This window comes from Oxyura jamaicensis, chromosome 1, assembly GCF_011077185.1.
Source record: "Oxyura jamaicensis isolate SHBP4307 breed ruddy duck chromosome 1, BPBGC_Ojam_1.0, whole genome shotgun sequence".
NCBI lineage: Eukaryota > Metazoa > Chordata > Aves > Anseriformes > Anatidae > Oxyura > Oxyura jamaicensis.
The window spans coordinates 60,127,921-60,142,702 of NC_048893.1; the positions used below are offsets into that span (position 1 = coordinate 60,127,921).

Genomic DNA, 14,782 nt, shown 5'->3' on the forward strand with positions numbered 1-14,782 from the left:
AAATATTCCTGCCCTTTCACATTCTTTAAAAAACTTACTATGTAGCAACGGAAATGCAACAGAATTGTGACATTACTTGAGTAATTTGTTTTGAAGTTTAATTTCTTGCCATCCAGATCACGGGGAATGGAGATGAATATCTTTCTTCAAAATATCTTTTCGAAGACTGGCCCACAAAACATATTTTTGGTGTATCCTGACTGTATCACATACCGACTGCACATGTGAAGCTAAACCTGAGAACAGTCATTTTCAACTCAGGATTCAAGAGGTTTTGCATGACCTTGGCCATGATGTTACCAATTTGGTGACAGCCCTGAGCATGAGAAAACTGTGGCATTTTGCTCTGACATCTGCAGATGCAGATATAGGACTCGGGAACTTGTTACCACATACCTTCCCTGCTATATCAGGGGATGAACACTACACTTATTGCACCCACCAGACCAGAGGGAACTCTGCAAAAAGTGAAAATTAGATGATTCTGAAAAGTGTTTAATATGAACTTTTAGCAACTTCTGCTATTTCTGTTAAGTGATTGAATCCATGGAAGACCTTCTTTAATCACCACATTTCCTATTAATTAATAGTATTTTGATGTCACTACTGCCAAAGTTTAACTTTATTTACAGAGAACTTGTGCAGTGTAGAAAAACATGTTTTTTTACTTACTAAAATGTCTTCAACAGTCATTAGTATTTGCTACTTACAGAACCTAGACACATCATCCTGACAACCCCTTTCCCAGGAATACTGAGCTTTGAGACATTGTTTTTTGCTTCTGCTCTTGTTAAGTGTAATTAGAAAAGTAAGAAACCAGAATTTGATTTTGATTTGCATGTGTATGACCTTATTTGTGCATGTGAGTGCAATGCAAATAGTGCTTATATATTCTTCCACGATTAAGTCTCCAGCCTATGCTGTTGAGATGCTGAATTGCAAAGGGGTTTTAACAACAGCAGGCACATCTGAGGAGGTGGGTTTGTGTTTCTGCCCCTTCAGTACGTGATAGAAATAGAGTACATCCTGTACTGTATCCTGTAGGATGTTTTTTTCTCTCTTCAGTACTTATTATCAAATAATTCTATTATTCAGGATGTAGATCCCCAGAGTGGATGGGGTGGGATTTGAGCTTCCTCTTTTCCCACCCACCTGCCCCTGGGGCCTCTGAATGAGGGCTCTTAATGATTCTGTAGCATCTTAACTGAGATGCTGAGGATATTCACCCTGCTGACATGTTATTTTGGCAGACAGTGAAATGCAAAATGTTCCTATGCACCATGAGACTACAAATTGGCTTCTTAGAGAAATCTTGCTTCTAGACTGGCAAGCCACTTTCCAAAAGAGAAATGCAAGCAGTCTGGTACTCTTCATCTTAAATGTTTTGAAACAACAGAATACGCAGGTGCTTGACAAAGGGACCTACCTACTGGATGTTGAGAAAGTCAACTGACATCTAGTTGGAAAACACTTACCAAATATTTCCAGTAGATAAGGCAAAGGAAATGAGTTTTCAAAGTGGAATGGAAGTTTTGGAGTGTGTTTAAAGGATAAAATTGATGTTGACAGAGTACAGATAGCTGGGTGCCTCAGTTTTAAATTGTTTACCATAACAGCTATAAATCTGGTTTTGGTCTCTGGCTGACTGCCAAGGCCAAAGTAGAAAAGTTCTTTCTTTTCTTCTTTTTTCTCTTTTCTCATTACAACTCTTTTTTTTTTTTTTAATTAATTTATTTTTTATTTTTTTACCTTTGCTTCCATTCTTGCTTGCTTAGTTTAGCCCCTGGAGTGAGAAGCAAAATCCATGCTGAGAAGTAAAGCAGCTTTATAGCATGGAAGACAGGGGAACATATCAAGGCAGTCACTTCTTGTACAATTGTTTTCTGTTTGGCTGGGTAAAATAAAATGACATCTGATAATTTGGTCTTTAGGGCCTACTGCTTTCCTGCAAATGTCAGGCATGTGGTAACTGTAACTGGCAAGAGATGGGTAGAGGAACTGATGGGTATTGGAGCTCATGATGCCACTGTGGGATATGAAGCCTCTCTTTGGCTTTCTGGAGTGGAAATAGCAGACCCGGGGCCTCCAGTGACATTACAGGCACTGGAAGAAGGGCTAGCTGGGTTTACTAGTGTGATACAGGATGATTGACAGAAAGGGAGTCTGTATTCTTCTGGGCTTGCTTTAAGTACTCTGATAAATATAGGATAAATATCCTCCAGCATTGCAAGCTTCCAGTCCAATAGACACTGGAAAGTAAGTGAACCTTGTTGTCTTAGGTAACATGTATGTGTGTATTTGTGTATACTTGTTCTTTATTTGTAAGAGTTGAAGTAAGACCAAAAAAAACAAAAAACAAAAAACAAAACAAAACAAAACAAACAAAAATAAATAAATAAATAAATAACTAAATAAATAAATAAATTAATTAAAAAAAAAAAAAAAACACCAACATCCAGGTCTTAGTTTTCTGAGCATTTTCACAGGAACAGCAAGCCTGTGTCCCTGTTCTCTGTCCCTGCCATAAGGATCAGCCATCTGTTTGGAGAGGAGACCAGTTCTTAATGTGCTCTCATTCAGTACTAAGCTTTATCAAAGCCAAGGCTAATAAGCTTTTAGAGCTTCAGGGCACGAGTATGATGCATAGTCCTGTACATATGTAACACATGCATTTAAATACATAGTGTGTCCAATCTTTCACACTAGGACATCTCATAATTTGAATTCAGACTGTATTTATTGATTTCCTACTCATATTCTTAAGTTCTGGCTTAACAGGCTTGCAAAGAGAATAGAAACATAATATTGTAAAACAAACAAAATAAAACAAAACCAACAAAAAACCCCAACCAAACCAAAAAGCTGCTCTAAATAATCACACAGAAACACTACTTTGTCTGAGCTGACTGTGGTACACTCCTAAAAGTTAAACCTTTGCCAACTTTCTCTAACTCTTTAGATATCTACATGTTTTAATTTCAGCTGTGCCTGGAAACTGGAAAGGCAAGTGTCAAAATACTATGCAGAAAAAGTTAGAGGCTAAGCACAGTCATGTGAAAATAGGTCATTGTTTGAGGTTTGCAATTTAGGGTTTTGGACCTACAAAGTTCAGAGTATTTTGATGAGGCTGAGAGCAATATTTTGACGTGAATATTCATTTGACTCTTGAGCTAAACGTGATTTTTTTTTTTTTTTTTTTTCACTAGGGCTGCTTGAAAAATATTTTGGTGATCTGTTTTTGCTTGACGTAGTTGTATGTGTGTTAGAGGTTTATTTCTATGGAAAAATGTTGCTTTGTGGAAAAAGAAACTACTTGTGAATATGGCCTGGGTTTAGGATGCTTGGGCTGGGGAGAGACCTTCCAGTTTGTCTGGGAATTGCTGAGGATGAGGAAGCCCTTTCCCTAGACTGGGTGTCTTGGCATTGCTGCCCTTGTTCTTCCATGTCTTGGGTGCAGGTTCTAGGTCCCTGGCTGCAGGCTTATATGTCATGATGTAGAAGACACTGTCTGTTCTTGAAAAGCCTGATGAAGGATATCTTGGGCAAGAGGAAATTCTGACACCTGGAAAACATTCAAAGCGAGAGGGAGAAAAGTTGTCCCTGCTTGCCTGCTGCCCCTCTGTGCTGGGAAAGGAGCACTAAAACGCACAGCCTTGTCTCAGGAGCTGAGACTGAGTGAGCATTTAGCAGTTCTGGCACAGAGGTGTGTGTTTGGGAGGGAAATACATGAGGAGTGGGGCTGTAGCACATAGCCTTGCTGCGGTTCCTGGCAGCGTTGATGCCCATGGGCAAGCAGACACAGATGGACCTGGCTAAATTATGCCAAGAGCTGAAACCATAGAGCCAGAGGTGGCTTAGAGCCAGTATAACCCTGACTCCTAGATTCTTGTTTCTCCGCCAGGCCTCTAAAAGTGTAGCACAAAACCATATATGAAACTCCCATTACAAAGTTTTATTCTTCATTATTTATCCCATGGCAGGAGTGTAAAGAGCTCAGCAATTCTGCTCTGCCTAGGATTATAGAAAGACCTGTGTGTTATGTGCATTAACTGAAGTGATTTTTTTTTTTTTAAATTGATGGTAAACAAGTGAGGCTTGCTTGATGCTTAGCACTTGTGAAAATCAGGCCACTTACTTATGAACATTATTACAAGAACCTTATCTAAAGGATTCCTGTGTTTCAGTCTCCCTTCTCTCCAAACCACTAAAGGCAATTTACCAGGAGTCACTGGTTTGCTTTGTGGTAACAAACACACCACTTAGGGCAGTTTCTAAGATATTTAGAAACCAAAGCTGGCCTGAGATTATTTGGATGGTGTCTCAGGATACCAAGCTGCTGTTGTGCTTTGCCTTTATCTAGCCTCGGGGCAAAACTGGGGATGTGACTTCTTATTCAGGGTATACCTAATGTGCCAGCAGTGGCTGGCACGGCTTTGCAATTACCAAAACCCAATTGTTTATTTGTGTTAAACAAGAAGTTAAAGTTGCAAAAAAATGACATTTGGGTTTTCCTGAGAAGTGTAAAAGTGCACAGATTGGTTATTGAGAAAATAAATCAGATGTTTTGCTATTTGCTTCCGTCCCCTCCCCTCCCCACTTGGGTTAACATTTTGTTCTGGTAACTTTTTATTCCTTTGTCAAGCAGTAATTCCCAGGACACTCCTCTGGGTGTCAGTACAATTTCAGGTATAGCAGCATTGTGGTGCTCCACACCTTCATTCAAAGTATTTTACAGTGGACAGAGAAATACAGTAAATGCTAAGAGGTAAAAATTTAGATAGTAGTGAGACACGGTGTGGAACATTTAAGGGACAGATATGCCCAAGACACAATAAGGAATGCATCAGAGCTGTCTTCATTTTCGTAAGAAGCACCAGACTACACTCATGCATGTTGGGCTGCTCGAGAACAGCCTGAGGCAACAGTTTATGTGCAGGTATAGACTGAGGCTGCAGGAAGAAGCTACAGAGACACCAGAAAAAAATGCTATGCTGATCTTTGCCTTTAACAGAATTAGAAAAAACATAGACTCTCCAGACTGTTTGTACAGATTAACAAGGTATGTCTGAACAGATTTCTGCAAAATAATAAAAACTTGTATGGAATTTTTTAGATTTCAGGAGCATTGCTGGTCAGCATTTTCCCTCGTGCAAGAGACAGTGTTGCTATTGCCTATCAGAAGTATTTGAGAGAAAAGAATGACGGAAAAGCTGGGATAATAGTAGAAGAAAGCCTTGTAGAGAGATTTATAAGATTGCTGAAAAAAAAAAAAAAAAAAAAAAAGGTTGGAAAGGACCTCTGAAGGTCATCTAATGCACACCCCTGCTTGAAATAAGTCCAGTTATAGATGAAGATGTTCAGAACCTTGTCTGGCTGAGTTTTGAATGTCTGCAAGGCTGGAGATTCAACAATCTCTTTGCACAGCCTGTTCCCCTCTTCGGTCATCTGCATTTTAAGTTGTTTTTTTCCTATTATCCAATCTGAATTTCCCATGTTTCAACTTGTGACTGTTGCTTTTCACTGTTTTTTCCTGTTTTTCCTTATTTCAGGAATGCTCTGGCTTCTTTATATTTTCCCATCAGGTAGCTGAAGGCAGCAATAAGATTTCCCTTGAGCCTTCTTTTTTACTGAATGACTCCAGCTCCCTCCGCTTCTCATATGCCTCTCCTCACGTGCCCTCACCGACTTTGTGATATTCACTCCAGTTTGTCAACGTCTGTGTTGTTCTGGGGAGCTCCAAACTAGGCACAATACTCCCGATGCAGTCTCACAAGTGCTGAGTAGAGGGGAAAAGTCCTTTCCATCTACCTTATGGCTATGGTCTTACAAGTACAGCTGGCCACCACTGTCCTGAGGTCATGCTGCTGATCGAAATTTGTGGTCAGCTAACATCATACACTCTTTACTGAAAAGCTGTTTTCCAGCTGGTAGACCTCTAGCCTGCCTTTTTGCATGGGTTTGCTCCGTCTTAGGTGCAGGACTTTGCATCTGCCTTTGTTGGACTTGCTAACCCATTCCTGCAGCCTGGCAGGGTCACTCAGAATTGGGCATGTGTAGGTTGAAAGTGGAAAGGTGGGGAAGCTCCCAGTAATTCCTAGACTTGTATTTTCCATCAAGTGCCATTGCAGAAAATAGTGGTGTCCAGACTGAATGCTATATTTAACTCTTATTGGGCTTCTCCAAGTAGGAGATGCTGAAGGAGCAGGAAAGCAAGCAGTTCTGCTCTCCTGCCAGTAAAATACAAGGAACCATCTGCAGCAAGGGCTGCAGGAAACTTGCCAGTCCCACGGGGACTGATGCAGAGTTGTGAATGAGGGTGTTTCTTCACCTTTATTTGAAAAATACTTAATGTGCTAAAGCTTTTCTTTCATTACAATCGGAGAATATGTGAATAAATGCCACAGGGATTCCACTGTCAGTTCCAAAGAGATGTACGCAAAAAAAAAGAAAAATGAGGAGAAGTGGATTTAATCTAAAAGCTCTTCCCCTCCGTTGCTCACAGGCAGGTATTGTCAGAGTGAATGAGAAAGTTTGCAGAAATACATTGCTTAAGCAGGGAAAAAGAGGAATGGTCATAAAACCCAGCAGAACTGCTGCGCATGGATTGTTATTTGGCCTTTAAATTCTAAATGGCTGGTTTTAAATAGACCTGGTGCAGATGGTTTCTGCTACAGGTTTATTGATTAAAATAGCTGCTTTACATCAGCTCTGGGTTTGTTTCTCCAGAGGCTTTTGTCTTCATGAATAATGTACCCAGTTCCTGAAATTTTGTTAGAATTCATCTGCTGGAGGCTGGCTGTGTTTCTCTAGGTTCTTAAGCCTTGGTTGACTAGGCTCTAAATTGTCACAGTCCCTGCCCTGCCTTCCTTGGAAATGAATATTCCCTCTTCCATCCCTCCAGTGTTGAATAAATCTTGTGCTTGCACATTGGAGAATGCACTGGGAAACAGCTGCAAGTGTTTGGCTGTTTGGGGAGGCTTGCATGATGTTGAAGGCTGTCCTGGCTATGCTGGGGATTAGAGTTTTGCCAGCAATTGATCCCAAGCCTGTAAGAGTGGAATGATTCCAGTGTGCTTTGGATCAGACCCTGAATTCTGAAGCACAGTGCTGTTTTAGGTGGGCACATCTCATGCCTTCAGTACCATAAGTCTTCCAATTTCCTGGAAGCATCTCATGAATATATGATTAGGGGGCTTTTACATTGTTCTTCAGGCTTTTTTGTGCATTGCTAAATATTTACTGGGAGAGCTTTGTGTATCTCATGTGCGAACAGAAAGTACTGCTTTGTTTGCATAAGGAATTGTGGAGCAGGCAAAGTGCAGCTTCCATTGCAGACCGAGCCTTGAAAGGGCTGATATCTCTTCTTAGCAGAACTTGCTACTCTGCAACAGGAAGAGAACACCATTGCAGGACCTGTAGCAAAAAGAGGGGTACAAACAGCATGGAAAGAAAATGGAGGTGGTAACATGTTTTCCGTCCTCCTTTCTTCTTATCCTCTTCCTTATCATAGAATCATAGAATCATAGAATATCCCGAGCTGGAAGGGACCCACAAGGATCATCAAGTCCAACTCCTGGCACCGCACAGGTCTACCCAGAAGTTCAGACCGTGTGACTAAGTGCACAGTCCAATCTCTTCTTGGATTCAGACAGGCTTGGTGCAGTGACCGCTTCACTGGGGAGCCTGTTCCAGTGCGCAACCACCCTCTCGGTGAAGAACCTCCTCCTGATGTCCAGCCTAAACTTCCCCTGCCTCAGCTTAACCCCATTCCCGTGGGTCCTGTCACTGGTGTTTGTGGAGAACAGGTCACCTGCCTCTCCACTCCCCCTCGCAAGGAAGTTGATGACCTGTTATCATCACAGTAAAATTTGTCTAACTAGTCACTAAAGCAATAACGCTTCATAAAGCCAACTCAGGGCAGGAGAGAATTCAAATTGTTACCTTTTTGTGAAAATATTAGAAATTGGGCTTCCCTTTCACACTTAAGTGTGTGAAAGTGCATTGTTGGTAGAAGATCATCACAATTCTGAAAGTGTAGCCAGCCATAGACATTCTATCCTCTGTATTCTCTTTTGAGGAAGGAAGGGGTGGTGGAGTGATGAGCCTAAAAGCTAATGTTGGCAGCACTGTTAATTTTCTGCAAGTTACATTTCCAGAAGTTAAGAGCACAAATAAGTAACTGAATATGAAAAAATAAGCAATTCTGTTCTGATATGGCTAAGATTAGGATATTGCAGTGCCTGACCCTTTTCCTGTTTTTTGCTTGTTTATTTATTTATTTATTTTTAAACCGAATGGAAGTCTCTTCTTGATTTCATTTGGCAAAATGTATTTATCCAGGTGGGGACACACATCTTGACAGCATATTAGTTCTTCTGAGATATCTCTGATTTTTCTCTACTTTTTTAAGACATGGAAGTTGTGAGAATGATAACTTGACTCTTTATGGCTGTAAAACAACTAAAATCATACTCAGAGGACAGCTGCCAGAGGCTAGCTAGATGTTTACTATGTGGACATTAGCAGCTGAGAATCCACCCTTCTCAGGACACTCATTTGGTGACCATTGCTGCCACAGTATATCCCTCACACTTCTTAAAGAGCTGAAAGAAAGATGTGTGACCGGAAATATGAGCATCCACCAGATTTTTTGCTGTCAGGCAAGCCCCCCGTGACTGTGGAGTGAGTGGATGTGGTTTAGAGCAGGTCATTAGGCTTTCTTTCTTTCGTTCCTGCCTGCCATAAGCATGGGGTAGCCCAGACAGTGCATAAAGTGCCCAGCACTATCAGCCTGGACTCTAAAAGGACTCAGCAGCCTCACTTCCTTATGCTATAGTTACAAGCAAGACTCCCCTTGGCATAGTTAGGCCAGTGCTTGAATGCTTTGGAAAAATCTCTCCTCCTGCTTAAATGCATGGCCTGAAATTGTAGGAGAGTGTTGAAAGTCTGCTCTACTCTTTGCCAAAATGCTCTTTCTGTGAGTAGTGGAATAAAGGAAGCCTAGTTTATTGTGGTTCATCCTTTAGTATCACTCATTGTGGAAGCTCTTGTTGAGGCTTTCCTGTGGCTGAGATATTCAGAACCTCTCTTTGTGTCTTCACAGCTACCTCAGAAAGTTTGAGCTCATGCTATTGCATTTCCTTGTGAAAGCAGTAATTGGCTCCATGCCTCCTCTGTTAAAAATGGATTAAATCAGCCAACTGGCTCAAATTTTATTAGGTTGAGGCAGAGATATACACACATAATCATCTTGGTGTGTGCATAAACCTTATTTTCTCAGGATACCAGCCTATGCAAAAGATGCTTGATGAAGCCTTTCAAATGAAAACACTGCTAGTAGAGACAGTAGTACCTGTTGGATTACTCACTGTTTAACCACTAAGGTCAAGGAATGCAAAAAAGGATCAGAAGTACATGGGATTAGTATTTTATTTTGTAAAATACATTCTAATCTGGGACATATGAAATGTGCACAAACATATTTTTCATTTCTCACTTCAGTGTTTTAATGGAGATAGTCATGTTATTGTGATAGTATATCACAATAACATTTTATTTTTTATTTTTTAAGGAGCAAGTGACATCTGGTTTACCATACATAATGATGATCTAAATCATAGAATAATCCAACTGTTTAGTTTATTTTATTGTTTCACATAAAGATCTAAAAGGTGATGAAACTGTGCAATTAAGAAATGAAACAAAGGAATAAATTCCTCTGATACTGTGGGATACTGTGTTAGAAATGGGTCTAGTGTCAGGACAGGTGAACTAAGGACCCTGGCATGACTCCTGCACGTAAAAATATCTTTAAGAACCTAAACATTGCACCTTTTGATATGGCCCATTCTGCATGGTGTAACCTTGTAGGAAATTCTATGTTTTGAGTTTTGACCCTCATAAGGGCTTCTGCTCAGGGTTCACTTGTTGATTAAAGCTGTGGGAGTCTTTAATTAGTAGTGATTTATGTATGGTTTACCTGGGTTACCTGCATTCCTAGCATATATACAGAGACATGGCTGAAGTTGAAGGGCATAGCTGGTTTGGTTGACAGCAGAGCGGGACACATGCTTATGATGTACAGCAGTAGTGAGAGGATTTAATGGGAGTAGTGGATTAATTAATTCTGATCCATACAGATACATTGGCTTCTAGCACAGAATCTTAATTAGGCAATCACATTTTTCCTTTCACAGTGACTGTTGCTCCAGCCATGCTGTAACTCTTTCATCTCTTTCTCTGCAAATTTATCTTTTGCAAATAAAAATCGGTATACTCATTAGTAAAGCTTCCATCTTTTCTTTCTATCTTTTCTTTCCATCCACATATGTGCATATCTGTTTCTGATGTCCTATGATCCTTTAACGTTACCTTTCAACCCCCTGTTATGGAATAAGATTAGGACTCCTTCCCCAGCTCCTCTATTCCTCTAAATCCAGGATTTCCAACCCTTTGCTTTCCCTCTGTCCCCCGCTGACTCACTTAAATATATGTATTTCCTTTCCCCTTTTGTTCCTTTTGTACTTTATTTTCCCTTCTCCCTTCTCAGAATTTTCAGATGCAGCTTTGATCTCTTTGTCGACAACTCTAACATTATAAAATTTTTAGTATTTTGTTAGTTTTGTACATTGGTGCAGAATTAAATATATCTCAAAAAGGAAGCATGAGTTGTTCCATTCACTGCAGGAACAAACTTCTCGTTACCTGTGTGGGAAGACTATATACACAGCTGAAAATCATTGTCAGGGAGGCACTGAGGCAATAGCACAATCCAATGTGTGTTGTCAAGCTGAGTCTTGATAACCAAGGCACATCCCAGATTTGGCTGTACAATTAGCCCCATTTTTCTGTGCCAAGCTTCTGCAGCAAAGGCAAAAATGAAGGGTAAATAGTTTAAACTTTTTTATGTTCTTTTTGCCATGGATGTTGGGCAATACGATGAGGAGTGAGTTCTTTAGTGATGGGAACTGTGATACAGATCCCTGGAGTTCAGTGGGGAGCTTCTGTTTATCAGACAGAGCACTGAGATGTCCCTCATATTTTATAACCCCTTGCTCTTGGAGTATTGTCAAGTTTAAGCCACTGGTAGGGTATCCGCTAACTCTTGTGTTGGTGCTGTTGAGTTTATTTTTACAGCCCTTACATCTGTCCAGAGAGTGTTGTTTTTTTTTTTCTTTGTCCATTTCTATTGCCTTTGTGAAAGCAGCATTGACTTATTATTATTATGAATTCATTAATTATGAGTAGTAAGAGAAATGGCCTCCTTAGTAACTGCAATTTCCTCTGAGGCTATTAATTCCTCCACAACCTCTAGCCGTGAGGTTTCCTTCCGGCTCACACTTAATTATGGTCCCTTTGATAATCTCTGGGGGATCAGGACTTTCTCAACAGTAACATCAGCTATTTTTGACAGTAACAGTAGTAGATAAGTTCTTTGCCATGTATCCAAAATAAACTATTGGCTTGAGTGCTTAATAGTGAAACCACGGTCTTATGAACATGATTCAATGTGACCACTCTGGTCTGCAGACCTGCTGCTAGAGAAGGTCTTTGCATTCTTCTGCACATTTTTTGTTAGCTGCCTTCCAGTCCTTCCTTCTACGTAAGCCCAAGAATAAAACCTTTCAATTCATCCATATCTAATTCCCCACAGTAGAATTTGAACCTTCTTTGTGACCTTTTCATACCAAAGTTTGATTGGATTTTGTTTTTTTTTATTTCAGGTCACCAGTCTCTTCAGAAGATCAAGGTAAGGTCTGTTTTATATATACAAATAACATTAAAAATGAGACTAATGACTAGCTAGGAAACTGTTTTAACACAGCTGTGTTGGACAAAAATGACTTTATAAATATGAAAGTTCAATGTTGCTCAAACGTTCACACCTAGACATGAAGTGCTTGTTCATTTAGTTGGAGCTGGCAGAAGCTAAGGCTATGCTATTTGTAAAATGAATCTTGCTCAAGCAACCTGAACCATTGGAAGTGTTTGCAATTTATTCACATGACGGCATAGAGAACCTACGGAAAGTTATATGTAGTCTTAAAGAACAATACATTGTTTTAGTGAAGATTTAATCTTTCCCTGTGGGCTAAAGAGGAAGAATGCAGTGACTAGCTGGTTAATAACTTGACCGACTAAGGTTCTTAGAGATAGCTTGTACATATATCCCTTTAGAGGACATTAAAGTATGGTGGTGTTGATACTGAAGTCCAGAGGCATACTGCAAGTCAGGAGGGAATCACACTGGCAGAGTTGCACAAGGAATGGGGAAAAAAAGAGACTGAAACTGAGAAGGGAAAGTTCATTATGTAGCTCTGAATCTGTAATATTATTTTGGACCGCAAAAGAAATAAATATCTATTTTTTTTTGCTGGCATCCAGATTATATGCAGTTACAAAATTTCCAGACAATACAATAAGCATTATTCAAGAAAGGTCCAGATGTGAAATAGTAAAGACAATTGCATATGAAGATGTAAGGGGAGTCTGAGCCTGGAAATGTGTGGAGTGCTAAATGAGTGAGCAATAAAAATACTAACTGAGGTTTTGTGGGACTCAAGAAATGCTATAGCGTGTAACTGATGTATATTTGCTCGCAGTGGGGGGTTACTAGTTAGGTATTGACCTGCATTGTCCTTGGCTTCAGCCAAGACCTTTTTAATCCAGTAAAGTGGCTGTCAAAGATAACATCATTAATAAATTCTCTTCTATCTCCTTTACATGTTATTTCTTAGTAAAGAAAGCTATAGAAATGGACAGAGAGGTTAGACCAAAGATCCATCTAGTCCATTCCTACTGCCTGATGGCGGTGGATCCCCTGACGAGCAGAATGGCAGATGCATGCAATTTGACTTTGCTGCTCACTCTACTTCCAGTGATTTGCAGCACACTGACTTTGTGAGCGAAAGGTAGCTTTCTTATTTAATAGTTCATCTGCTTTTTAGCATGACCATATCTTTTTAATACAAAGTACGAGAGACTTGTGAGATGTTAACACTATTTACCATTTCTCTAGCCCTCATAATAAATTTGAAAAAATACGGTTTATTATACTGTTTCAAGATCAGGACTTAATCTTCTTCTTAGTGGATAAGCTTGTTAGTGATAGACTGCTCTTCCTTTTCCATTTCCCTTCCATTTATTCTATTACTTCATTTTTTTATCTATTAATGGAGCAACAGACAGTGTAGAATGTATTTCCCCCTATATCTTTAAACCTCAGTATTTTATACTATCATAATGCATTCCTTCTTTCTAGTATTTTTATACTGTTCTATTCTTTCTCAAAATCTTCCTGTTTTCCATCTACCATCTGCTGCCAGGGTCTGGCTTTTCAGGCTTGACAAACATCTGAGAGTAGCCTCCTCTTTCTCACTCTTCCCTTTCTGCTATAAGAAACCTTCTTGGAAGTGCAGGATGAAAGGCCAGTGTCTCCTTGACCAATTACTGATGGGATAGTGCTAGTTATTTGATTTTTTATGTTTCATGACTGTGACATATCTGGCTAGATTTGTCAAACATTTAAATATGTAAGAACGTCTCTCAAACACAAAAGAGTTCCCATGCCACAATGATTTTTTCAGAAAGAGAGGTCCAATACCTTGGATTTCCTCTGCCCCGCTGTGCCACATGCAGACCATGGTAAACGAACACAATACCAAAAGGAAAACATGACAGATGTGCTGTAGCACAAGCTGATTTGAGGCTAGGTGATTCTCAGCCCACTTTAAGCATAACTGAGGAAGCATTTCAAATTAGTCTTTGATCTGAAATCTATCTAAGCACAAAATGAGCTAATGCATGACGGAACTGAAAATTTCTCTCTGAACTGTCTGCCTTTTACAGTACTTATGCACACTTCTACTGGCATATTTTTCTTGGAGTAGGGATCCAAGAATCAGTATTAGGACTTTTATTTTCATTAATAACCAGTACTCAACTGTGTGCCTATTCAACATGTTAAACATTTATAAGTTGATTTATAAGCCAGTATTGCTTTGGGGTGTACAGTGGGTTAAAATCCAACCATATAATAATCTACCTCAATGGCATCACTTTCTTTCAGCTGTTTTTCCCTATTACGAGGCAACTTTCTAGTGCTGATTTACTGATGGTGTGATGTGTTGGCCATTACTGAGAAAAGACACATTCTCTGTTGTGTTGGATTTTTTACATTAACTTCCCATTTGGTTCCTGGTGTTTGTTTTTATTTCTTTAATCTTCAGTACTTTTTTTTTTTTTTTTTTCCCTACTGTTTCTGTGTGCTTTTCTTTCCCATCATCCTTGTCTTCCTTTTCAAATGTCTCTTTCTCCTTGTCCATGATCTTCTGGTTGTGTTGTGAATAGGTTCTTGCATTGTGCTCCTCACTTTGCTTTCTCAATGTTCAGTGTTCAGCACCTGCTTCCTGTGTTAGTTGTAAGCAGTAGTTTTAGCATCTGTAGTGTAGTAACAGAGTTGCTACCAGAATTAGCATCTAATGTGAGTGTCACTTCCATTAATCCCTGACAGGACAACGCATTGTGCTGTACTGAGGAGAGGGTGAGGATAAAGCACCATCTGTCTGGGACTGGGCATCTATTGAACAATTGTAACAGTGCACAATGCTCCTTGTTGTGGACACGTGTTAAAGGCACCTTTATCAGCTACAAAACAGAACCACTTTAATTGCCACAGAAAGGGAAACAGTGCTAATAGAAAATCCCAAGCCTCAAAAGGAAACAAACAAAATCTCTTAAAGATTTTGAGAAGGTTTTTGTCTTTGATACAGGTTTTTAGGAA

General features: G+C 39.8%; 1 protein-coding gene across 6 annotated transcripts in view; it reads left to right on the forward strand.

Annotated features, from left to right (window-relative positions):
* The window catches only part of DGKI (diacylglycerol kinase iota), a 217,036-nt gene that overhangs the window by 175,445 nt on the left and 26,809 nt on the right, over window positions 1-14,782 (forward strand). For all 6 annotated transcript variants that reach the window (XM_035343056.1, XM_035343065.1, XM_035343080.1 and 3 more), the window contains one exon: window positions 11,724-11,749. In XM_035343056.1, coding sequence (XP_035198947.1) covers window positions 11,724-11,749 — 26 coding nt within the window. The remainder of the gene's footprint in view (window positions 1-11,723; window positions 11,750-14,782) is intronic.